Genomic DNA, 26,920 nt, shown 5'->3' with positions numbered 1-26,920 from the left:
GAGAGAGAGAATCTTAAACAGGCTCCATGCCCAGCGCGGGGCCTGATGCAGGGCTGATCTCACAGCCCTGAGATCATGACTTGAGTTGAAATCAAGAGTCTGACGCTTCATCGACTGAGCCACCCAGGCGCCCCTCCTCACTGTAACTTTGGAGAAATAGTAACTCTATTTATTCTACTAGTTACAAAGGAAAATGAAAGGTTAAGCATCTGTCAAGATATAATTAAGACGTTCTTTCCCAAAGAAATGGGATATTTTGCTTAATCATATATGGGGGTTAATTAGATACATCATACATGCTATGCCTGGTCACAGATAATATGATGAAGGTCACTAAATGATTGTTTAACAAAGTCTGTGCATGTGTCTGTTTGCGTGCAGTCAAAACCATGAAAACCGAGTGCACCATGATGTCGTACTAACCATATAAGTACTTTCCTTTGTGCTGGGGTTCTGGTCGCCATAATACCATGCAAACTGGAAGTCCTGGGACTGGGGAACATGTGACATCTCCGCTCGGCTTTTAAATTCCAGTGACAAAATGGTGGGTGGAAAAAGAATACTTATGATGATCTTTAAAAGAAAGCAAAATAAGTGGTAAGGATTACAACACATGGCACAAGTACTAGTCAAATCACAAAATGAAGATTTTAATGTACATGAATCACCAGACCTATCCCTAATTCAGTTGATACCCTGATTCTATACATACTTTTTGACTCAATTCCAAATCTAGCAGTGTCTCCTCCAGAAATAGTCATAAATGCAAGCATATGTGTATAGGGACGAGCATCGCAGGGTTATGCGTAATAGCGAAAAATCTGTCAACCTAAATATCTATCTATAGAGGGATGGCTGGTGTGGGACAAGCTAACCGTGGAATATTATGCAATCGTTAAAAAGATGAAAACACTTTTTAGTATAATGAAAAGATACCCAAGTTATACTGTTAAATGTATAAAAGCAAGTTACATAATAATATATATAGTGTGATCCCATTATTGTACAAAAAAGAAAATTAAAAATTAGAAAAGATATGTGCATACACATATATGCATTTAAAGGTTTAAAAATCTGTATACATCACAGTTATTATTTATCCCTAGGGGCAGCGCAGTGAGAAGTATTATTTTTCAATGAACATGAGTATATGGCTTTCATAATTCTTTAAAGACATTAAGTAGTTATTATCCCATAAAACACATTAAAATTTATTCATATTATAAAATCAAGAATATAAAAACATACCAAGTGTCACCTTCTGTTAAAGTCATCTCACATTCTACAAAAATATCACTTTTCCTTGCCAAGAAACCCCAAGGAAGGTATAGACCTATACTTTTTTCATTATGTTATTATCATTCATGAATTTATTTATATGCTGTTCAAAATAATTTTTATGTTCAACTTGTATGGCCTCTCAGAGTAAACAGTTTAGGAGATTTACTAAATGTCGTAAAAATCAACTTGTTGAATACTACCTCTTTCAAGCTAAATTAGGCCTTAGTATTCTGGGATGTTCATGAGTAAATAAACTGAAGTCATATCCTTGTCAACTTTCATTGCTGAAATTATCTTTTGTTTTATTTTTTTATTTTATTTTTTTAGATTTTATTAATTTATTTGAGAGAGAGAGAGAGCGAGAGTACAAGCTGGCAGAGGGGCAGAGGGAGAGGAAGAAGCAGACTTCCCACTAAGCAGGGAGTCCTATGTGGGGCTCAATCCCAGGATCCTGAGATCATGACCTGAGCTGATGCTTAACAACTGACCCACCCAGGTGCCCCTTGTTTTGTTTTAAAGCCTGATCTCCTATGAAGTTTTTCTGGACTTACCCAGTTCTGACATGGTTTTGTTTGTGTACATAGTACATGCTTTCTCTTCAGATGTAGAACCCAAAATACATGCAATCTCCAAGTCGGGAAACATCATGGTGACCAGGCACAATGATAACATTGCTTCCTAACCATCTCCCTGCAAAGGCTTCACATTCTGTTGCCTTTGTCCATCGCAGAACAACTAGCTCATGATATAGTATTCAATGACGTCAGTATCCCATTCCCAAGGGATCTGCTGGAGCCTATCACACTAAATGTACTTAAGTGAGTTTTCTCTTCCACAAGACCCTACAAAGTTTTCCTCTGGTCTTCATCCACTTGGAATTAGTTTAACCAGGACATCTTACAATTATTTGCAAACATTTTCCTAAAACTTATAAGCCGAGCACTGATGAAATAGGATCTAGGCAAGCAATGTCCAGCAGCTCAGAGATTTTAAGCAGCTGATTCAGCCTTCGTTGTTGACTCACGACATTTTAGCACAAAACATCCAGTCTCGCTTCATTTAGGTCTCTTTATTGGTATAAGGCATATGAATAGCAAAATGGTATAATTTTCCCCATGACTGTACAGAAAACAGTTGTGGGGAAAATTATTGCTCAAACTTCTAGCCATCTATACCCCATCCTGTTCTCCACACATTTAAAAAGAGTTATTGTCAGGGATGGTGTAGCTAGAGGTAGACCCATTCACATCTCTGTTTCATCATTTCCAAGGCTGAAATCAAAATAGATCAAAGGAGAACTTCTTCTAGAAATAATTGTTACTTCTTCAGTATTTTTTAAAGAGGAATCTATGTGAAATAATTTTTGATTCACATTTCTCTTATTTTTGCAATCTTACTACTGGATTTCGAATGTGCAAGTTCTTTTATATATTTTGCATAGTATGTCTTGTTTGTGTTTTCTATAGTGTGTCCAGCAAAAAAAAAATTTTTAAGAAAGTCACTCTATCTGGGACACACATTTTTAAGAATGGTAGAAAAAGTAAAATTAAAATATATCATCTTACATCGCTCTTAATGCTCGTGCTTTATCCCCTTTTATTCAGTTTTATCAGCAGATGTATTTCATAAGCTCGACCATAACCTAAAGCTTTAGGCTTAGGTCTGACGTCAAAACTTAAATGTCTTTAATAATTAACTAAATTACGCTTGATAATTCAAGATGAGAGGTGAAGCCAAACTGTAATGGATAGAAGAACCTGGAAATACGTGTTTCACGGCAGCTTTATAAAATGAGCATCTATTCCCTCAAACATCATATTGGATGAACAGAACATAAATTGCTAATTTTATTTAGTGTATTATTGGTTAATATTCCTAAGCTGAAAATTTTTTCACTAAAAAGGCTCATTTACCTCTGTTATAATTATCAGAGGCCATGGAGTTTACTAAGAATGAAATCTTGTATATGCTTGTACCTGCTTTTAACTTCTAAGCACCTGCACAAGAGAATACCTTTTGATGGACAGAGCTGGTATAATCAGCCCCATTTCTGAAACTGTGGCAGTGGGAGATAAGGTCGTCGTCAGAGGTTCCACTGGGAAGATCCCAGCTCATCCATGAGAACCAAAGATACTAACTGGTTTTCCCGAATAGATTCTTCCAGAACAAAGGAAAAACGAACTCAAGTGTATAGACCTTCAGAGTAAACAAATATTAAGTTCTAGAAAGCAAGTAAATATACTTTTTTTTTAAATTGAAGTATAGTTGGCACACAAGGTTACATTCGTTTCTAGCATACAGAATAGCGATTTGACGCCTCTGTATGTTATGCTGTGCTCATGGCCACTACCACCTGTCTCCATACAACACAATCACAATACCATTGACTCTATTCCCTATGCGCTACCTTTCATCCCTGTGACTTATTCATTCCATCACTGGAAGGCTGTGTCTCCCACTCCCCTTCACCCATTTTGCCCAACCTCCAACTCCCTCCCCTCTGGCAACCACCAGTTTGTTCTCTGTAACTCAGTGTACCTTTAACCAAGAGTTCTTCCTCATTTTCAGGCGCCCAGTCCACATGTCTGTCAGTAGCATTTGGGTGCAAGTATGTGAAACGAAGGGCCGCAATCTTCCAGACGCGGCCAGTTTCAGACAGGTAGAATTGCTCCAGTTCTTGAGTTCATAGGTCAACAGTTTCATGGCCATTCTTTCATTCTGCTTGAATGCCTTCTCCAGCACATCCAGGGCAAGCTGGCCGAACTGTCTGTGATGACACAGCGGTGAGTGGCAAAAACAAATGCAGGTCAGAGTCCCAGAAACATTTAAAAAGACGAGCTAAAAGACTAGCTATGCAACTCGGGAAAGAGCAATACAAAAGAATGAACAGCAACATAATAACCTCAGACTGCAGAAGCTATTTCAAAATGGTTGCTGCTCAGGAAATGGACGTTCTCCCTTTGCAGGAGGGTTTACACTGCAGGGTACAGACTCTGGTTGACACCAGGAGCAGCTGAGCTATCTACCCATGGCGAGAAGCCTGTCCACACCACAGAACAGAGTACATATAGCTTGGTTTGGGGCTCCCTGACAAGACCAAATAAAGAATTTTTTGACAGAAAAGACTGTCCAATACTGAATAAGGAAATAAGGGAAATCGTGGGGCCACCTTTTTAAAATTTTTTAAAATTTTCTAGAAAATACATAGATGACTTAAGTCAAAAAACCATTTCCAACTTTTCTACCTTCTGGCATCATGCTCTGGTTCTTTGGTACCTAATACATTTATTTGTTTCCGCAAGAGGTACTAAAAGTAAACAAGTTTACATTTAATTTAGTGTCAAAGAGCTTGAGAGTTGGAAGGGACTTTCAAAATCATTAACTGAACCTTCTGTGTGAAGAAACTAGAGTGCCCAAATCTGGCCAGCGGAGTTGCCCAATCAGTAACTAGCTGGATGAGGACCAGAAGTCAGGTCTCCTGCCTGGAGGGCCGCCTCTCTTCCCTTTATCTCATAAAGTGCCTTGAAATACCTAAAGACCCTTATTTATAGGAGAGCCCAGGAAATGCTGGGCAACAAGCCCACGCATCTTACAAGTTCTAAGGCGAGGGAGATAAAAGTGTCTAACCATTCTAAGAACTGTCGATGCTTAGTATGAGGTGAAGAGAGAACTCCTACTTTGAGTAATTTTTCAGCTCTTCTGAGGCATCATCCATCATGTTGCTCTCCTTTGCCTCATGGGCCATGGCTCGGTAGAGTTTATAGGCAATCACTGCCTTGACCGTGGCCTCCTCTCCATGCTGCCAGAAGAACATGGCCATCTTCTGTCTTTTCATTAGCACAGCCCAAACCAGCAGGTCATTGTAAGGGTAAATAAAGCCAGTAGACTCCGGGTCATCGGATATACTTTGTTCTTCTTTTGACTTCTTCCTTGATTTATGAAGGACTACAGACTTTTCCTGTTGGAAAATAAAATAGGAACAGATTCCCAAAGAGTCAAATGCATGATATTTGACCTAACAAAATATATCCGGTGTACTAAGTAATTTTTAAATGTCTGAAAAGAGATGGAAATAATAATACAACTTTATAAACCAGAAACCAAAATTTTGGTCTGCTAGGTTATCTATTTCTTGTTGTGTCTGATAGATCCAGGGTCCACAAGCTGAGATACCTCGTGTTCGTTCAGCACAACGTAAAACACCATTCCTTTGGGATAGACCAGTAACTACATGACAATTTTCAATGTCTCAAGGAAATGGGTTGATATAACGTATCGGATAAATGAGAACTATAAAAAAAACTCTAACTTCACTTTATAAATAAATTCATCATCTTTCCCTTAGAAAAATGTCACTAGTATTCATGCATCCAAACTGATTGGTTTTAAATTTCCTTTCCTTTATTCTGATTATATTCCCCTAGTAATAGTAATAGGTAATGATGCAATACTATTCTCTACCAGATAAACTAACCCTTTACAGCTCATCTCAAATGTCACTCCCTAATCCCCATGTTCTTATATAACACTATGTATGTATTTCTATTTCAGTATTCATCATACAGCAATATGGTTATTATTTTGGGGGGAGGGGGTCATTTCTCAGTCATTGTTATGCCTTCTCCACCCACCTGCATCCCAAATTCAACCCAGCACCCAACCCAGCCTGGTAAATAATAGGATTTGATAATTATTCTTTTTAATAAAAGGGGATAAGAGAGAAAATTATACATTTCCTCTATTTCTATAAATAAAAGGAAATTTGTATTCATTGATGGTGATCGAGGGTAATTTTATAAAATATCCTTTCATCCTAGGAGCTGTGGAAAGCAAATCTCTTTCAGCCAACAGAGGAACCATTTATATAGAAACTCTTGAGCAAAAGGATTCATCCCCAAAGGAAAGTGGGACTGAGGTAATGCGGGGAGCGGTGGATTAACAACATTGTTCACATTGCTCAATTGTTGTCATGCTGTTGACTTGCACCCATCTGTTTATGGTCCTTGCAACTGGCCTATTTGTAGCTCCCTTCTCCAACTTGAAATGAAGAGATGGTCTAGCCTGCAAGAACAATTTTCTTTTCATGTCTAAAAAGAAATAAGCAGTACCTTGAATTTGTAAGGCTGGGCAGTTCTAATGAACTGGGAATGCAGTGTGCTTTCTGCAGATTCCTTTCTATTTCCTGAGGGGCGTCTTCGGTGGAGAGGGGGATGGGAAAGGCTTTGAGCAAAACTGGTCACTCGCTGGCAGGTGTTATTTTTAAAATAAAACAGAAAGGGAAAAGAAGATTATCATGGTAACAATTAACATTTCATTTCTAGACAGTAATGAAAACAAAATACAATATTGCGTCCTACCAAGTATCCAAAGGTTCTGCCTCCAGCCCATGATTAGTATTTAATTACTCACCAAAAAAAAGCCTCTCACGATCTCCTCCTTATTAAGCACACTGTTATTTCCTAACATCCTAGAGAACGTGCTCTTTTGTTCCCTATTATATATCTGCATTCCTTCTCTATGTGGGAATCCCATTAAAAATCAATGGATTTTCTATACCTGGAACAAGTTCAGAATAGGCAATAAAGATTCACAGTTCTGATACGAAAAAGTTCCCATTCACAACTCCAAGGTTAAGTTAGAAAGGTATGGAACTTCTCCAGATGTTATGCATCACCACTGGTGATTAGGCCCAATGACGACATAATGTATTGCGTATCACCATGAAGCTTCATCAGTGAGAAACTTTGAGAAGCATTCTTAAAGGGGCTGATATAAAAACGGATGATACAAACCATTGGTTTTCAGCTACTTTATTTTTTGAAATAAGAAGGCATCAAACAGACTACTGCTTTATTTCAGCTTCCAACACCAAGAACAAAACTGGTTAGTCCAAAATAAACAAACAGCAAGAATACTTTGCCACCTCCTGCTAACACTTAGTATGTTGCCCCAAACCAGTGGCTTGTTTTTGCTCTCCCCAGGTAAAGGGCCAGGCTGACAACGAAGTACTCTGTCTCTTTAATCCACACCAGCATCATGCACATCTTTTTCTTCTGTGTCCACATAGTCAACATAGTAAACCTGTCCCAAGAAATTAGGACCATCAGAGGACCCAGAAATCTCGTACAAACCAGGAAACTGAAACACCAAAAGGGTTTCCCATATTACCCAAAAGAGTTATGGCCATTATAGAACAACTCTTTATACAGCCATAGAAAATATCAGTTCCCCAAGAGAGGCCATCTTTTCCAATAAGAGGTAGGTGTTCTGTGTTATTATTGGTAGGTGTTCTGTGTTATTTTTAAAACTTACAACAACAAGCTTCACATATCCATTTTCAATGTATCCTTTCTTGGTAAAGAGATTGAGAAATGTGCCACGCAGGTAGAAAATTCCACTGCTGTGCGTATCAGCATGGAGTTGGTAGCCATGCAGTCCATACTCCGGGTTGTCATCCAAAAGGGGGTGTGAGGACATAGCTCATAGGGGACAGTGGTCGAGCCTAATGTGCTCTTTTCCACAAAGTGACGGAAATGAAGATCTGCTGTAACAAAAGCCAGTTCTTCCTCCCTCTTCCACAGCCCCACCAGGAGGCCTGGGTGTAAGCAGAAGATCCGAATGAGTCTGTCCCAGCCATCATGGTGGACTCAGTTAAGTTACTCAGGTTGTACTTTGCAACTAAAGAATGCCACTGAGGCCCATTTTTGGAGGGGGTTTGAGACTGGTTCATAAAAACTAGTGTCATACCACACAAATCTAAAGTTGACAATGTGGCTAGCTGTGGCAAATTCTGGCCATACCACATAATCGTCACTGATGAATCATTTATGGAAAGGTCAATGCACTCCATGATGTATTCTTTTCCAGTTTTTTCTCTCAATATAATCACCCGACCTAACCCAGATATTCTGAGGGCCTCTTAGGTTTGAACTGGAAGGCCTGTGTAAGGGTTGACAGGTTTAAGAACCTGAGCTAGTGCTGTTTTTGCAGATGCTCCTTGTTCTGTGATAGATTCTTTCTTCCAATACCCATGTTCTTTACCCTTGACTGATAGTAAGTTCATAGATACAGCGGTCTTCTCTGCTGAAATAACTTTCCAATTAGATCTTTTAGGTGAAAAGGCAGTTGAAGAGATTCTGATCCAAATAAAAAGGTCATTGGCCAGATGATGAAAGAGCCTATTCACACATCCAGCACACATCAGGGTCCCGGCATCCAAGTGGGAAAAGATCTTCGCAAGATTTCTGAAGGCATACTATCCAGAGACACAGAAAGGTTAGCGGAGGACTTCTCACAGTGCTTTCCCTGCCTCGCGCACTGCCTCACAGAAGTGCTGCCCGCTGCACATCTGAGGCCTGGCCCCTTTCTGAACCCACCCTACAGGGCTCAGCGGCAAATGCAGTGCCTGGAGGCCACGTCAGTGCTGCCCGAGCTACTTTATTTACTCATTTATTTTAGTTTGCGTTTTATGGATATAAATTAGACAAAGAAGTGATGGGGTCCAGACTTCTAAAAAATAATACTCAAATTATTATGATTGTTGTAATACAGAATTAATAGCATCATCAATAGTGATCGTAATGACTATTATTAGCAGTTACTCTGTGCCCTCTACGTACCAGGAATATGGGTTTTTCAGATATGATTTTATTTAACCCTTTCGACAAATTTATGAAAGAGATATGTTATTACTCACATTTTATAGATAAGGAAAGTGACAGAGAGGTTAAGCTTCTCATTCAAGATTTCACAACTACTGATGAGCAAAACTAACACTCCATCCCAAATCTCTCCGACTCCAAACCAAGTATTTGTAACTCTATGATCTAACTTACTATGAGACTTTACTAATAAACTCTACTTCTTCACTAGAAAACAAGCCAGAGAAATGTGTAGGAATTTCACACCATTTCAAAAGAAAAAAAGCACTGGAGGTACTTGCCTAGCAAATTCCCCCCTGGGTGACCCCAAGGGCACGGTCGGTCCTCATACCTGTCCCAGGTAACCTCACAGCAAGGCTATATTTGGTTTAAGTGAAGAAGCTGATACCTCAAGTGCATCACCATGCCTTTGAAATCCCAATGAAGATCATTTTCTCTGTGACATTGGAGTTTCTTTTTGGTTTGTTCTTTTATTTCTTAAAGACAAGTTGGGCTTTCACTTCACTTGGTTCTTTATAAATGAAAGTCAAAGTGGCTTGATATTCTGGACTCTTCCTGTGATCCCATCCCAAACCACCTTTCCGGTCTCATCCTTCACAGCCTTCTAGCATGTTGCTGGCAACAAAGGCCTCCTTGTCACTGTCAGTGATGTCCATAGCACCGTGCGTTTCACTGTCCCTGCCCTTCTCTCAACCCCAATGCCCCAAACTCCCTTTTCTAACACTTCCATTATCCTCTAAGATGAAAAGCTCTCTTCCGTTTACTGGTCGGTAGTGGTGATTTAAGAAACAAGCAATTTTTTCTCTGCTAATCAACCAGGCAGCAACTCTGACTTTACATTTCTAGACTTCCAAAATCTTGAAGGAAAATAAAATATGTACAATGCATATTTTTACATAGTACACTCTGCATGTATTTTCCAACGTAACCCCTACACACCTGTGCCAAGTTTGTCATCTCCAGGTTACAGACTACTGTGAGTTTATGGATGGAAGCCCATTAGGCTTTGCCTCCTACATCTTCAAAAGAAAAGAGTAGAACTGGTCATCTCTCCCTCAAATCCTTCTCAAGACATTACTTCGATGTCAATATAGTACACGTTGTATCCTGTTCCATCCAATGGCTAGCTATTCATAAATCTGTTTTCTCAGAGAGCTTCTAAACTCCTGGTCTTTATGTTCATCCTAAGCCAGCCCTGTAATTTACACGTGGCAGAGACTCAATGAATGTCAATAAATACAAATGTCCGTTTTAGAAGCTATTCCCATCTGAACTCCCTAAGCCATTTTTCTAAAAATCTAACTCCTAGTTATCCCATATTTTAGGACGGTACTTATCACGTGTGGTACCTTATGTTTTCTGTAGAGGTTGTTGTAAAGGGCTCGGAAACTTTTTCTAGTGTAGCTGCTGCGATACGCTCCACCAATGAGGTATTCGATTACCAATCCGATGTCGATCAGTGTTACTCTGTAGCCTGAGAGAAGGGCATGCTGAAACAAAATCATGTAGCGCATTGTAACTTTCAGTTCCCATTGTGTCTCCTTTGCCATCTGTCAGAACATAACTCAATCAACTGCAAAGAGGCAGACTCATACTTTTCAATCATCTTTACAAACTGATCGATTAATGTGACCAGCCACTGATATAGTCTGCTTGTTCAGATGGAAGAACAAATCTAGCCTTAATGTGTTTTTAATTTCACAGACATCAAGTGTGTGCTTGTATTTGCTCATTCAACTCTCTTTTTTCTCTCTCTCATGCATACATACACTTTATAATAAAACACACTTAAATATAATATAAAAGACTGTTTTTAACTGGAAATTATATAACTGCTATAACAGAAGTAAAATCACTGGAGGATATTGCCAAAATGTGCCATGTTGATTATTTTAAATAAAAGTTACTTGACAGACTGCCTTTACAAGAAGGACACTCAGACCCTCCTCTGTTCCCCGAAAGCAGGAAATAACTCCCCCATGCGAAAGGTAACCTCCCTGCCCCAGGAGGTAAAGAGACATCCTTACCAGCAGAGATGGGAAATTTAGAGTAGAGAAGGCTGTATGAGTGACCCTTGTTACTTTTTACTAATTTACTATCTCAGCTGAAATCCTGTTTAGAATTCCTTACTAATTGAAGCTTCCAAAATTAAGTTTTGTCTTGTCAACTCTTTACAGATTTATTGTCTCTTTGTCTGAAAAGTATAAAAATTGCCTGCCTTGGTCATTTCTGGAGGTCTCAATTTCATCTTTGGGCCTCTGTGTGCACACAATAAAACTTCTCCTGTTAATCTGTCTCATGTAAAATTTAATTCTTAGGCTAGCTGGAAGAACCTTGGCCTGAGGAAAATTTCTTCCTCCCCTTCGAGATACTGAACGTATGTGATCCAAAAGTAACACTGGCTTAGATCTTCCGTCTCTCTATCCAAATGGCTATAGCACTTTGGACTGTGTTGACTACATCATACACAAAATGAGAATATGGAAGGAAGTAGAATAGAAATAAGGAACAGGGAATGGCAGAACAAAATAAGATATCAAAATATGAGGCTGTGCCAAAACAAATGTTATGGCTGGCAAGAGGGCTGAGCAGCAGATTTCCAAAAACATGGGTCTTAGTCTAAATGAAGATAACTTTGACCACTTAAAACTCACCTTACTACCTCTTCATAACTGTTACTTCTCAACTGCCATTCACGGTACATTTTTTCATTAAAGTATAATTGACATACAATATCCTATTAGTTTCAGATGCATACCATAGTGACTTAATATTTTTATACATTATGAAATGATCCCCATAAGTCTAGTTACCATCCGTTGCCATACAAAGTTATTACAATACTATTGGCTATATTCCCTATGCTATGCATTACATGCCCATGACTTATTTATTGTCTAACTGGAAGTTTATACCTCATAATCCCCTTCACCTACTGAGTCTATTACATTGATTCATATATGAATAACATAACTACATACATAATTTACTTTTTTTCAAGGAATACAAAAACTAATACTCTTACTTGCTACTAGTTAAAAGCATATTTAACCCATTCCACTCCTTTTTCTTCAGTTTACTGTAAAGGAATCAAAGTTCAAGGAAATAATCTAAGGAAAATCATCTTGATCTAGCATAAATCATGCAAACGAAATTTGCATCAGCATGGACACTTTTGCTTACTTCTAATTTGCCAACTAAATGTCTTCCTCTGCAGTCCTTTTACTCTGGCTCTCTCACCATGTAGCCAGAAAGCCCACACTCTACCCATCAAGATACCAGACTCCCGAGAAACAAGGAAGTACTTTTAAACTGTACCATGGATGGAGTTTAATCATGGGGACAAAAAAAGTCTCTCCTAATTTTCTGCAGATGTGAATAAAAGTTCTTGGTGATTGAAAGAGAAAGAATTAAAGCATAAGAGACTGTTAAAGGTTTGGTAACTAATAGAAGATGATTGTATTTTAAGTCTGATTTAACTCAAAGTTCAGTGAAAACACCATGAGCAAAATATGAGCAAGGGTATAGAGTAGTGGGATTCATCCTGGCTTCCTGAACAACGCTTAGACTTACAAAAGAGGGTAGGGTCCCCAAGCCATCACTCATAGTCAAAACAATAACAAAACAATGAAAATCATATATTAGTCCTCCAATAAACATGACAGGACAAGGAGATTTCTTTATTTTCAGCAAGTATTATCATCATCGGAAATACTGTTGTATCATGTTGCGGTAAAGTTCGACTGGAAGTTTTACATGTCTCTGATTCATATTTTATAAGAGAAAATAATTATTAGTTAATGCCACTTACTTGGTGGATCAAATCTTTAAAAACATAAAATAAATTGCAAGGAAAAAAACTTAAGAGTGTTGTTTGGTGATGAAATTGTTAAAGTCCCAGTCAAAGAGGGTAGGTAACTCGCTAGAAAATCCAAATCTACATTTTACAAAGCAATATCTGGCAACACCTCAATCACAAAGCTAAGACAATACACAAAGAAATTTGCACACATTCATAAGTAGGTTACCTGTTTTACATCTCGGACAAGATGATGCAAGAGCATATTAGTAGGTCCTTGTTTCTGTAATAAAGAAGAAAAGAAAAAATTATTCTTTTTAATTACCATGTGCTAGGTGGGAAATATTTTATCTTAGAATGCGTAAAGAACCCAGAATACTGAACATTTTCTTCAACATTTTCAGTAATGAAACTTATCCCAATTAACTATAAGTTATTTCCTAAGAGAAGATATAATTAGATTGAAATATTTTTCAAAGTAAGATGTAAAAAAAAAAAAAAGATATATATGTGTAGGTAGTAAAAATTTAACTTTATTTTTTCAAGAGACAAAAATAAATTTTAAGTAATTTATAACTATCCCTTATCATATATAAACTACACTATTACAAACCCCATCACACAATTACATTCCATCAACAATCACTTATTGGACATTCCCATGTTCAATCCAGCTTTCGAGGGAGTCAGTGCAGAATGCAAGTGCTTTCTTCATAGTTTTTACAGTCTAATTGAAGGGGGGAGACTTACATGAAAAAACAACTATGAAGATGTGTGCTTGAAAAGGGCTGCAAAAAATGTGTACCATAGGAACAGATCACCGTTAACTGGAGTATTCAAAAGGGGCTTGAAGAGGGCTTTGAAGAAAGGGTAAGATGCAACAGGTGTTTTTACAATGAGTAAGCTGGTCTGGTTTCAATAAAGGGTTTGCATAGGAAAGTTGCAGAAACAGAATTTTAACAGTGGCTGTACGTCGAGATGCTTCCAACAATTCAGTAAAAGCAATCTGTTCTCATTCACATCATTGGCTTTAATTATGGTCTTACTGTTGTGTTTTCTTAACTTAGTTTATGTTCCTATTCTGTGTAATTAATTGAAATAAGAAATGCAGAAATGACCATAGGATAAGATGGATTTGGTAAGAATGTTTGTCCTCTGGTTGAGAAATCTGTCTCTCTCTAAGATATCTTTGTACGTCAATATTCAAGGAGACTGGAGCACTCAATATTTAGCTTAAGCTAAATCTTAAGCTAATTTATAAATGAATCTTAAGGGAGGCGAATGATGGAATGTTCCAATACTCACAGTGTTATAGAGCTCCTCCAGTCGGGGGATGGTAAGAAAGCGATGGAGGTTCACTCCATATTCTATTAAGAGCTTCACAAAATCCACTCGATCCATCACTAAAGCATCTAACATTGCTTGTTCCAGTGCACCAGCCTTCAGAAGGTAGAAATAAATAAGAGATATAGAGAGAATTAAGAAAATGAATCCACAAGAACAAGGCGGTCCAGCATGTCACATTTTGGAAGTTGGAAAGCCGATGGTCAAGTGGTAATCAATTTAGCAGTCCCCAGAAACCCAGAAGGTGAAAGTCCCCAGAAACTGAAACTAGAAAAAGCCAAGAACCAAACAAATCTATGCCACAGAATTCTGGCAGCTCCAGGATGAAATCAATACACACATACTGAATCCCTAATGTTGAGACCTTCCCAGTCATCTCCCCCATTTGACTTCCATTAATACCAGCCTCAAGGTTTTACCTTATCCAGGCAGGGGATTGGAGGATTCTTTTCTATAAAGGGACTAAGAGAAAAGGCAGGAATATGCTGTCATTTCAGGTCCCCCCGACAAATGGAGGCCAGATCACTGCTCTGTGAAGCTCAAGCCTACAGTTAAGCTTCACTTACAGGCTCAGAATTTCTAAAAAGCTTTCTCTCCTCCACTCTTAAATAAAAAGCCCAGAAGAAACACACCATAAAAAAATCAATCAGTAAGAATCAGACAATGCAGGAAGAAGAAAACTTTGAAAGAACTATCATTAATATCCTCAGTGAAATAGGATATTAGATTCAGGATGCTTAAAAAAAAAAAAAAGACAACAAATTTGCTCATAGAAATTAATAGTATGCTACCAGAAACAAAAACTCCACATAAGGCATGAATATTAAAGTTGAAGAAATCTACCAGAGGAAAAATATGGAAGATAAAAGGAAAAAGATAAGATTAGAGGAGCAGTCCTTAGGTCCAACATTTAAATGCTATGAATTCCAGAAAGAGAACAGAGAAAACAGGAAGGAAATTCCTCCGCATGGAAACCCAGGATTGTTAAGTTGAAAGCATGTGCCCAGCATATGGATATAAAGACTCACAATAGCACACTGCATTCTGAAATCTCAAAACACTGGAAAGATATTTGTTTGAACTTCCAGAGAGAAAAAATAAATAGTCCCAAACAAAGGATCAGAAAACAGAAATATTTTTACTTCCCAATAGCAGCGTTGAAAGCTAGCAGCTAAGCATTCAAAATTTTCCAAGAAAATTAGTTCTGATCTCTAATTAAAATATATCCAAACATATAAGTTCTCAAAATGTTTATCTTCCATGTTCCCTTTCTCAGAAAGTTACTGAAGGATGTACCCCATCGAAATAAAGGAGTAAACCAGGGAAGAAGACGACACGGGATACAGACAACAGGTGCTCTAACACCAGAGAGAGGCAAAGGGAATCTCCAATATGATGAAGGTAGATCCCAGCATGACAGCCCAAAATCAGGAACAGCAGGCAACCAGTCCAGATTGTAGCAGTGAGAACAGGACCACAGACAGAAATGTTGAGAGGTCTCTAAAATGAATGAATCAGAAAATAGCAATATAACTTGTTATTTTAAAATATGGAGATTTATAAATGTCAATACAATCAAAAAATGTCAAAAATACTTGGCTTTTGTGATTAGCAGGGCAGAGAACTACTGTTGTTTTAATAGCCTTTTAGTACCATCAGATGTTTTAAATATTATGCACATATTAGTTTGACTCAAAATAATATACCTGTGGCACAGTCGCAGCTGCAATTTTTAAAAATGAAATGTTAATAGTGATTATCATTAGCACTATAGATAACTTTCTTCTTTCTGCTTTTCTCTGTTTTCACTTATTGCTATTGTGAGGACATATCACCCTTTAATGCAAAAATAAGAAAAGCTTCAAGTTTTAAATAACAATATAAAAATCCAGCCATATAAAAAAAATAAATAAAATATCCTTCCATTCTGTCTTTCTCCCAATTTCATTTGTCAGTTTCAATTAGGCTGTGGAGCCTGAGAAAAAAACATGATTTTAGGGAGGCAAAGTCATGAGAGAAATGTCTCAGGTATCCCTGGGCACCCAGCTACAAAGATATCCTCCACACCCCTCCCAAACCACTCTCTTTCTCCTTCAATTTTTTCTTTTGACCCCACCCTTACAAGCTAACACGTGAAATATTTTTCCCAAATAACTTCATTTTCACTATACCTTCCAATGTTGTCCATAAATTAGGATGTGTTTCTTGGCAATGTCCATTCTGTCCCAAGCCATTGCCAGATTTAATTGTTCTGATGCTGTTAAATTCGTGCCTAGGTTAAAAGAAGGGACTAATCATACACCTTATTTAAAATACCAACATAAAAAAGCAAACCAAGTTCCATGGAACATGAAAAGAGGAAATGAGTAAGAGATGTAACCCTCTTCAGACACTCACCCTTGAGCAGAGCTGTTAGGATTGCTAAATCAAGGTCTTGCGACTCCTCGGAATCAGCATCGAATATGGTAATCTATAATGGTCGAAAAACAGGAAGCCATATGTTTTGGGAACTGGTAAAGAAACGTTTTTAAAAAGCCCCCACAAAATGCGCTCTAGAGTTAATGAGTTGAGCAAAACATTAATGTAAAAAAAAACCACAGAGTTAATCTTCTTGATTAGTTACTTATAGAAAACTTTTTAAATAGGGTAATGGAGAACTGTGAACACTCAGGGGGAAAAAACTCAAAAAATCCATGTATCCTATAGGAAACACATGAAAAAACATTATTACACTGAATTTACCATATACACACTAGAAATGAAAAGAAACTCAGTGTTAATTCCTAATGGAAAAGAATAAAAATTATTCCTTTTGAAGAGATACCATAAGACACCCTTCTGCTCACTTCATCTTAGAGACTAAGATTTTTGGTTTTTTTTAGTGAGAGGTGACTCCTCAAGGATTCGTCATAAAATAAGTGAGGCAATTACAATGTGCCCAATGAACAAGTAGAAAGGGCAGGACAGATGGTCTTCACAATGTCTGCGTCCAGTGCCTCCTGCGCCATGAGACTAATTTTTGTAGACAAACAAGGATTTTATGTATGATTGTAAAAGTCCTGGTGGCTCGGTCAGTTGAGCGCCCAACTCTTGGTTTTGGCTCAGGTCATGATCTCAGGGTCTAAGATTGAGCCCTGTGTGGGGCTCCATGTTTAGCATGGAGTCTGCTTACGATTCTCTCTCCCTTTCTCCCTCACCCCTCCTCAAATAGATAGATAGATAGATAGATAGATAGATAGATAGATAGATAGAGAAAAAAGAAGAAAAGGTTGTCTGCTGTTAATGAATGTATCTCAGTCTTTCTAAATGAAAATGTTTTATATAGCAAAGGGAACTATTCAACAAAAAGAGCCAAGTCTGGCAAGCCCAGATATACCACTAACCAGCCAGTCTGGAGGAAACATCTTAAGGCCACTGAATCTCAGATTTCTCATCCACAAGGTGAGAGGAAACCGATAAATAATCTCTAAGGTCCCATGAAGGTAGAAAAACTATGCTTCTACCATTTGGGTATTGGTTCCCTCCAACTAACCGCCCCTCTATGTGCATGAATAAAATCAATTCTCAATTATGCAGAAGCTGAGGACCTAACTCCTAAGATGCGCAAACCCTTCGGCACCTACTCTAGTCTCCTCTTGGTCATTACACCCCTCGTTACTCTCTTTGATGACAGGAAGACACAAATACAAGGGTGATCTCTGTAAGATGTCCATTTCTTATTGATTTCTGTGGTAAGTATCAAACGTAGTAGACCAGGTACAGGATTTCAACTCTGAGTCCACGTATCTATTCTACCATTCTGTAACTGCATGACTCTGAGCAAACCACTTAAATTCTCTAGGTGCGGCTTTGGCATCTCGGAAACCGGAATAAACAATCACTGTCATATTGAATTCACTCATGGGGCACTTCAAGGTAAAAAAAATACATTTGAAGACAAGTTGTTAATTGTAGACATGGTTGTTATTTTTGTTGTTATTAGGTCAACTGAAACCAAGTGTTTATCACATTTGTTTAGTCATGATTTGTCCAGCCTGAACTGGACAGTTTTTTATTTTTGTGGGCTTTTTTTTTTAAGGCCAGGTGCTTAAGTACTACCAAAATCTTGAATGATTTGGTCTAGCCTTTGAAATCTGGAAAGATCACTATGAATCATGACATATTTGCCTATTTACTAGAATTGTTGGCTTCATCTCGTCCAAGTCATTGGTAAAAATTTTGATCAAAGTATCCCAAAATGCTAAAATTGTTTTCTGAATCTACATTATGTTCACAGCCCCTAGTTTGTGGCCTCCATTTTCTGTCCCAGAGTATATTCTCACACTTCCCGTTGTTCAGTGCGACCCCGAAGATCTCCTGCCGGATTTACTCGGATGTTATGATGCAGTCGTCTAAGACAGCAGACTGGACTTAAGACATGGAGCTGTTCTTTTACCCTCTGAAAATATTTATGTGTGATCTTCATTCAATGTGGTCACTTTTCTGTAATACTGCTATACTAAGTGTTTTTGTTTTTTTTTTTTTTCCTAACTGCAGTCTGAATTTGAAGCATTGTGGGGAGGTGGGCCGGGGAGGGAATAAAAAGGCAAGTGGACTCAACTAAGGGTCTGTCCTACAGAGTTATATACAATCAAATTAAAATTAAGAACTCCTGGGGCGCCTGGGTGGCGCAGTCGTTAAGTGTCTGCCTTCGGCTCAGGGCGTGATCCCAGCGTTCTGGGATCGAGCCCCACATCAGGCTCCTCCACTGGGAGACTGCTTCTTCCTCTCCCACTCCCCTTCCTTGTTTTCCCTCTCTCGCTGGCTGTCTCTGTCAAATAAATAAATAAAATCTTACAAAAAAAATTTTTTAATTAAGAACTCCTTATTTTGGGGGTGCCTGGCTAGCTCAATCAGAAGAGCATGTGACTCTTGAGCTTGGGGTCATGAGTTCAAGACCCACATTGGTGGAGAGATTACTTTAAAAAATAAAATCTTTAAAAAAAAACTCCTTATTTTTAGAAGTTGTGGAAATAAATATTACAATTGATGCAAATTATCAGTTTAAAAGTCGTCTGAGTTATCAACTCATACTCACAGAATCCCTGTGTACCATACACTCCATTAGAATTTGAAAAAGGTGCTTGGACTGTTTAAGACTAAAGTTGAAAGTGTTCTGAATCATGCAGATGATCTCCTCCTTCACCTGAGGACGTAGGGCCCTGAGAGAGAGATAAATGGTCATGACTTGGCACAATGCAGAGAAGGGAACAAGGCAGCAACTTCAGGGCAAGAGCACCTGCGGGTCCCATCTAACTGAGGGTTTCCATGCACAGTTCTGATCTGAGAGCAAGTGAGCAGGAAGCAAAGGGAAGCAAGGTACTGGAGAGGCCGAATTTGAAAGCGAGCCTGGATGGATCTGCCATGATCCTGGAAGGAACACACTCCGGCACAAGGTTCCCGAGCTGATAGATTTCCAATACCTGTTTACTTAAGAAAATCAGTAGTGGGGTCGATATTTTAGTTCATAGGTATTATATTTACTTACACGGGAGAAAGACCACACTTTTGAAACTGGAAAAAAATCACACTAAATACAGGAATAGCTAAAGAAAAACGACCTTTTTATTTGAAAAGGCTAAAGAACTAAAACCTTAAGGCGCCTGTGTGGCTCAGTCGGTTAAGTGTCTCAGGTCGTGATCCCAAGGTTCTGGGATCAAGTGCCACATTGGGCTTCTCCTTCACCCCTGTTCGTACTCTTTCTCTCTCCCCCTTTCACTCTCAAATTAATAAATAAAATCTTTTTTTAGAAAAAGGATTAAAACCTCAAATAAACACAACCTATAATAATGCCTGGATGCTCTTCTCCCCACTTCCTGCTATTTTTACTAACGGCAAATGAATCTGAGGGTGATCTGGGGCCAGCTCCTCACTCACCACAGGGTTTTTTCAGCTTTACAGGCCAACTGCAGGAGCGTCCCCTCCCTTACTCCCCATGGAAGTGCTCCCCCCACCACCCACGCCCCTGCAGGTCAAACAGGATTCAAGAGCCCCTGAGAGTGGCAGGCCATTCTTTAGCAAAGGAAACAGAAACTTGCATCAGCAGAGGGCATTCGGGCATTAATCAATACATATAAAAATCACTGAAAAATTAATTCCAGTCTCTATCTCTGTCCCCCAAGGATATGTGGCCCACCTAAAAACAGCTTAAAGAACTAAAATGGAGGAATAAACAGTTACCGTGGTTTCACAGCTGAGGAGTCAGCAACTCACCCTTCATCTAAGTGTTTGTGGGTGAAGGCCAGAAGGTCAGCAGCCCTGCCCGTGCCATCACACACCACCACTGGATCTTTGTCCCTCACAGTCTCCCACACGGCAAGGATGACGTTGGGACCTCCTTCCACCACCAGCCCCACCACGGGCACGCCTTGTCTTGAACCTGTTTCAGAGGACAGACAATATCACACTGTTACAAAGAAAACCTATGCTGGCCAATCATCCGTTTTGTTTTCCTGGACACAAGTCTTTCAGTCACCCCAGATACCTGTTACTTGTGCTCACGCCTCTTCCTTCCTTGACTCACTCAGGCTTCCCTAGTTCAAGACCAAGCCAGAAGCTTGCACTTCCAATAAAGTCGCAGAAATACGGTGAGAGCAAATTCAAGCTTTCCCCCATTAAAAAGGTAGCTAAAGGTTTTCAATGGTTTAAAAAAAAAATTTTTTTTAAAGTAGTCTTCAAGAAATTTCTACTTTTCATTGTGGAAAACTTCAAACATATCTTGAAAAAAAATCCAGAATGACATAATGGATCCCAATGTATCGATCACTCACCTCCAAAAATCATCAACCTTTTGCCAATTTAATCAACTTCTAATGATGATTATTTCTAAGAACAGGATGGGTTGGGTAACTCTCACAGACTTTTACATTTCAATGTATTCCATTTTTCACTGTTTAAATTTTTTTTTGAAGATTTTATTTATTTATTTGACAGAGAGAGAGACAGCCAGCGAGAGAGGGAACACAAGCAGGGGGAGTGGGAGAGGAAGAAGCAGGCTCCCAGCGGAGGAGCCCGATGTGGGGCTCGATCCCAGAACGCCGGGATCACGCCCTGAGCCGAAGGCAGAGGCTTAACGACTGTGCTACCCAGGCGCCCCACACTGTTTAAATTTCTTATCACAAGTATACATTATTTTATTAAAGTAAGGAAGACAAAAAAAAAAAAAAAGTAAAGACCATGGAGTCATTCTTCTTGAAAACATATTAAGTGAAAAAAAGTTACAGAATGATATATATAGTAAGATCCTTTTTATATTTTTAAATCCACACACATAAGTATATATTTTATATGTTTGCATTATATATATTTATGTATATGCTTACATGATACATGTGTGTATAAATACACATTTATTATATATATACATTTATTATATATATATGCATATCCATTTTTATATATCCATGTGTGTATACATGTGTATAAATATATATATTTTTTATATATACATATCCATATATACCTTTTTATACATATGTGTGTGTGTGTGTGTGTGTGTGTGTGTGTATCTCGCCAGAAAACTCTGGAAGGGTACACATCAAACTATTAATGGAGAAGAGAGGGAAGGATTTGGGGAAACATTGAAAAGGGATCTTGTTTATTCTATAGACTTATTTAACTTTTACACTGCACATGTATTGATATATTTAAATCAATATTTTTAATTTATTTTTCAAAAGCAGAAAAATCAGCAGGCAATACCACACTCACATCTGGGCATCAGTGGATATTATCCTGGGCCCCAAGTTGAACAGCCCTCCTCTGGCCATGCCCTCCCCTCACAGTGAAGAGTCTACGGGACCAATGTTTGAGGGAAGCCTGTGCCCTCAACCCTACTTACTAGAGTGCCTTAGACCCCAAAATTCCTGCTTCCAGGGGCTGCCTGAGCCTCTGCCCCAGATATGTCCTCCCCAGGACATACTTGTCAATGACTCTGGGGTATAGGGGAGAAGTGGGTAGAGCTTGGACATACAGGTTGGGGTGTCCGGGTGAGCACATGTGTGTGAAGTCCCTGGCACAGAGGGATGGAGCCAAGGGCAGAAAGAGAAGCAGAGAGCAAGCTGTACATAGGCTGGGCAACAGTCCTGGCTGTGGCTCAGTATTCCCAAATTTCCAAGATGCTGAACTCAAACCTGGTCTTCCAGCTATATGTACAAATGTAAAAGAATAAAACCTTATACCGTTTGTTAGCTTGATTTAAAGCTTTTAAATATTTAGACATATAATATGTGGCCTTTCCTGTGTACCCTTGTCCTCGACTCCACAAATGTTTGGTGGGGGTGGGATTTGGGGGTAAGGGAGTGACTGTTAGCAGGTATCCAAACACATAATTCAGTCTGTTTCATTGCTTTGACATTCTACTTCTTTTCCTTTTCCATATAGTTTCACCTCATTATTTTCTCCCTGTCACTAAAAAGTGAATCTAAAATATACCAACTGATAGTCATGGGATTCCTCTAATAATATAGTCTTACAAAAGCTAAGCAAGATGACGAAAATGATATATTAACATGTAAAAGTAATAGAAGAAAATTTAGATAAATATTCCATTAATGATAAATTATTGACATGCAGGGAAAAAACTTGAGAATCTCTTATACCCTATATAATGAAATACCATGCAGCTATTAAAGATGTGTTAAACTATGCTTACTAATGTGGAAATGCATCCATGTTTAGTGGGGGAGAGGGGAAGACTACAAAAGAAGCATGGATATTATATGAACGTAGTGTTCATTTAAAAAATGTTGCTGTGATGGGGCGCCTGGGTGGCTCAGTCATTAAGCGTCTGCCTTCGGCTCAGGGCGTGATCCCGGCATTCTGGGATCGAGCCCCACATCAGGCTCCTCCGCTGGGAGCCTGCTTCTTCCTCTCCCACTCCCCCTGCTTGTGTTCCCTCTCTCGCTGGCTGTCTCTCTCTCTCTGCCAAATAAATAAAATCTTAAAAAAAAAAATGTTGCTGTGTGTGTGTGTAGAAAATTTGTGAAAGCATATATATATGACAAAGTTGACAATGGTTAGTTTTTTATTATGAGATTATGGAAAATCCTTCCTTCTCCTATATGCTATCTTTGTTTTATCTAAATATGAGAGTATATAGCACTTTTATCATCACAAAAGAATCAATAAGGGTAAAGAGGGAATTCAATTTCTATAGGGTACATCTTTCTTGAAGCAATAACTAATTCCCACAAAAACAAAAATATTTATGATTGTTTTCTACAAAAAGGATCTTACTGATCCTACTAAATTTGTTAAAAAAAAAAAAAGAAAAGAAAAAAATCGTCAAGCTCTTGCTGAGAAATCTCACTGGAGAGCTGCCTCAATCCTTGGCCCCCAGGGTTAGGCAAGAATACAATATCATACCTCCAAATTACCCGCTCCTAGGACGGACACCCAGGAAAGCACTCTTCTCCACTGACAGCTGGATTGTGAACAGATACTGAGGCACCTGATCCTATCCTGTCTATCCTCAGGGGCTTAGGAACTGACATTGGGCACATTTCAAATGGCTACACACAGAATTCCTATAGCAATTTTATGATGTCAGGGTTTTGGGGGGAGCACTATAAGTACTCTTGGCCAATATCAAGGGTTTTCCAGGGACTCCAAGAAGTCCAGGTGAAAAGAAATAAAAGAAATCAACAAAATATTTAACTATTTTCATTCCATCCAAATAAACCCTTTTTAAGCAATACAAATATGGTAGAAAGCTTCCCTAGTGAGCATGGTGGGCATGAAGATCAGCTTGGATATGTAAGAATTTGGGGTCTGTTGGGGGCTTTCCTTTCCTTTCTTTCTTCTCTTCCTTCTCCTCCTCTTCCTCGTTCTTCTCTCTCTCCTTCCTTTCTTCCTTTCCTATGTGTGTGGGTGTAGGTGCCTTACTATTTTTGCTCCTTCATATTGGTTCTCCTTAGAATAATAAATGTTACCAATCACTGGAATGGACTCCACATTCTTTTACACACAAAGTGAAACTCTCCAAGTAAGTCCCAAGTTTCAGGATCTTTGAAAGCAGAAACGTTACTTGATGCTATATGCAAGCTTCAGGTTGTATCCACAAATGGAGAATCGGCAGGGAATAAGAAAGACAGACTTTGCTCTCCTGGGGCACACATCATGATGCTGTACAAAGCCCCTAAGCAATTTCTGTGCTGAGCATGGGTCAACAGAGGCAACAGGACATTTCAGGTAATTGAGAGTTCAGACGTTTAAAGGAGCCCTCCCTGCGGGGACTCTTCTTCAGGCCTGTCTCTGACCTATCCTCCTCTGCTCTCCTCTGTGGGTCTCCCTTCCCCCCACCCACACCCACTCCACAGGGGACCACATACCTGATCCTCTCTCCTCTTTCCTTACCTAAATGAGCGTCCAACCTTCATCCACACTAAGCTCTAAGTCACTGGCAACAATTCCCAGGGTCCCTCCCACACCACCCTCCCCCAACAAGGAGATTACACCTGTATCAAAGGAGGATAACAGGAAAGAAAGACACAGACATGTATTGAGGGCATACAATGCACCCAACACTATCCTAGGCACAGCAAGCATACATCATCTCAATTAACTCTCACAACAAAAGGTAGACAGTTCCTTCCCTTTTATATTAAGAAAACTGTCTAACAGATGTTAACTCCCTTGGCCAAGATCATAGACAGTAGATGACAGAGCTCTGATCTGACCTCCTACATTCTGCTGCCTCAGGAGATCAAGGTTAAAAACTCAAAGGACATTCAGCATGTAAGGCCAAAGTCAAAGGTTGAAGAGGACTTGAGCCTCCCTATGGTCTCGGCTCCCAGGTCTTCGACCCCAAGGATGGGAATATTTTGTGGAAGATTTAACTCATGGAAAGAGGCAGAAGTTCACTTTCTGCTGCCTTGGACTAAAAGTCTCCATTTCTCCAGGGAGCACCTATCTTTCCACCTCTCCACCGAGGATGTTTGCTGATTCTGGCCCTCCCCTCCCCTCTCCCTCCTATAGATACTACTATTAAAAAATAGACAACAGGTCCAAAATAGAGTCACTTGTGCTAAGCTCCACATCAACAAACCAAGACATAATACCTGACCTAATTGCAGTCGCAACCTCTCCCAGGAATGTAACCTTTAACCAGTCAGTCTGGAATTACCTGGTTGGCGTTAGTGAGGTAATCTGCCTGGTAGGACTCCCACACCCACCCCGCCTTCCCTCAAAGGAAGGTGACCTTGCCCAAAACAATCCACTCCTTGTTAGAATAAGTCTCCTGCCACACCTCCTTCTGCCTATAAAAGTCTTCCATTCTGTCCAGCTCCTTGGAACTCTTCCCTATCTGCCAGATGGGATGCTGCCCAACTGATGAATCACTGAGGAAGGCCAGTAAGATCTTTAAATTTACTCAGCCGCATTTTGTTTTTAAACGCTACCAAAATGGTCATATGGAAGCATCCCTGGAAGTAGTACATAACACTGAAACCTTCGAAGGTCCCTATTTCTAAAAGCCCTGTCTGGTCTTAACCCTTCCCTATCTGAGACATGCCACCATATACAAAATGCCATCTTCTCTGATGGTCAAACTCATACCCTCCCTCTTCTCAAGCCAGTCTCTTGACTGCTATTTAGTCATTCCCATTCTGGCGTCAATCTTCTCCCCCACACACAACCATCCTCCACCCATCCTACCCTATGGACAGCTGGAGGCTATGCTGAAGTCTCCACTGTTGCAGAAAACCTCTCCTGAATATGGTGTCCCCCAAGATTTCTTCCTTTCTCCTGTCACCCATAATTCCTCACCACCTCACATCCTGCTTTCTTCTGGCTGTGGGTTCACATGTGTTAATTTAAGGCAGGGACCAGCTTGGACCTCTCCACTCGGTATGGATGACAAAGGGGTGCCTTTCTCCATAGCAGCTCCCCAACCAGGCCCCAGTGGTTGAGCCCCTGTTGTACTCACGGCTGTGTATTTTCTGCAGAGAGAGGTACTTTTCCAGGTTCCTCCTGAGCTTCATCTCATTTCCATACTTGCCCACAGTCCCATCGTCGGACAAGATAAAGTGGGAATGCATGCTGTTGAGTGTGGTGAGCTTGCTGAGGGGGTTACCCAGGGTCTGGTACAGGCACACCACCTAGAAGACAGTGAAGATAAGAGAGGGTCAGAGCTCAAGGTCCTTCCTTCCCTGGGCTCACCTGCTCCATAAGGCTTGTCCATGAACCATGGAGTTCCTGCCAAGGTTAATAAGTACTACTTGCTACCTACAGCACTGTTTCTCAAGATATTTGTGGTGAAGGATCAATTTGTTTTCTTTAATCTCCCATCTTTTGGGATTGGTGTGTGGTCCTACTATGTGTAACCAGTATGCAGCTCATGCTACATGGGACTCATGACACAAGTTCAACAACTCTTGCACATGCCATGCTCAGCAAGATAAGCCCACTGACCATATGCTTAGATGTCACAGCACTGCCACATTACTAAAAATGGTTCTAAATACTTATTTTTAATTTCTGTATTTACCTTGTCTCAGGTCATTATAAAACAGTTCAAAAAGGTACACAGGTACACAGACTACATCACTATCCAAAAAATATGCTTTTCAATAGATCTATTCCAAAACAATATTGTGATAACACTTTTTTTTCTAGTATTTCAAATGAAATGAAGAGTAATCACCAACCAACTGAATGGAGATCCATCCATTCAATATAAAACATCCAGATCTTTATTAATATTTGTGAACTCTTCCTTAAGCTACTCCAATTTTTATTTGTTTTTAGAGACAAAACCACAGTGTTTGGAGTGAGAGGGACCCTGTTTAAGTCTAGA

General features: G+C 39.4%; 1 protein-coding gene and 1 pseudogene across 1 annotated transcript in view; both read right to left on the bottom strand.

Moving 5' to 3' along the window:
• TRPM6 (transient receptor potential cation channel subfamily M member 6) overlaps positions 1-26,920 on the bottom strand; it is a 109,389-nt gene that overhangs the window by 61,801 nt on the left and 20,668 nt on the right. Inside the window, 13 exon segments of the mRNA XM_040620130.1 lie at positions 424-573; positions 3,820-4,048; positions 4,959-5,239; positions 6,390-6,482; positions 10,292-10,447; positions 11,988-12,011; positions 12,971-13,024; positions 14,047-14,181; positions 16,257-16,357; positions 16,483-16,555; positions 19,163-19,270; positions 20,319-20,503; positions 26,051-26,222. Coding sequence (XP_040476064.1) covers positions 424-573; positions 3,820-4,048; positions 4,959-5,239; positions 6,390-6,482; positions 10,292-10,447; positions 11,988-12,011; positions 12,971-13,024; positions 14,047-14,181; positions 16,257-16,357; positions 16,483-16,555; positions 19,163-19,270; positions 20,319-20,503; positions 26,051-26,222 — 1,761 coding nt within the window.
• On the bottom strand, positions 7,157-8,550 carry LOC103663269 (annotated as a pseudogene).

Source organism: Ursus maritimus, unplaced genomic scaffold, assembly GCF_017311325.1.
Source record: "Ursus maritimus isolate PB19 unplaced genomic scaffold, ASM1731132v1 scaffold_34, whole genome shotgun sequence".
Lineage (NCBI taxonomy): Eukaryota > Metazoa > Chordata > Mammalia > Carnivora > Ursidae > Ursus > Ursus maritimus.
Note: the sequence above shows the minus strand (reverse complement) of the source record. Positions and strands in the feature narration are given on the sequence as shown.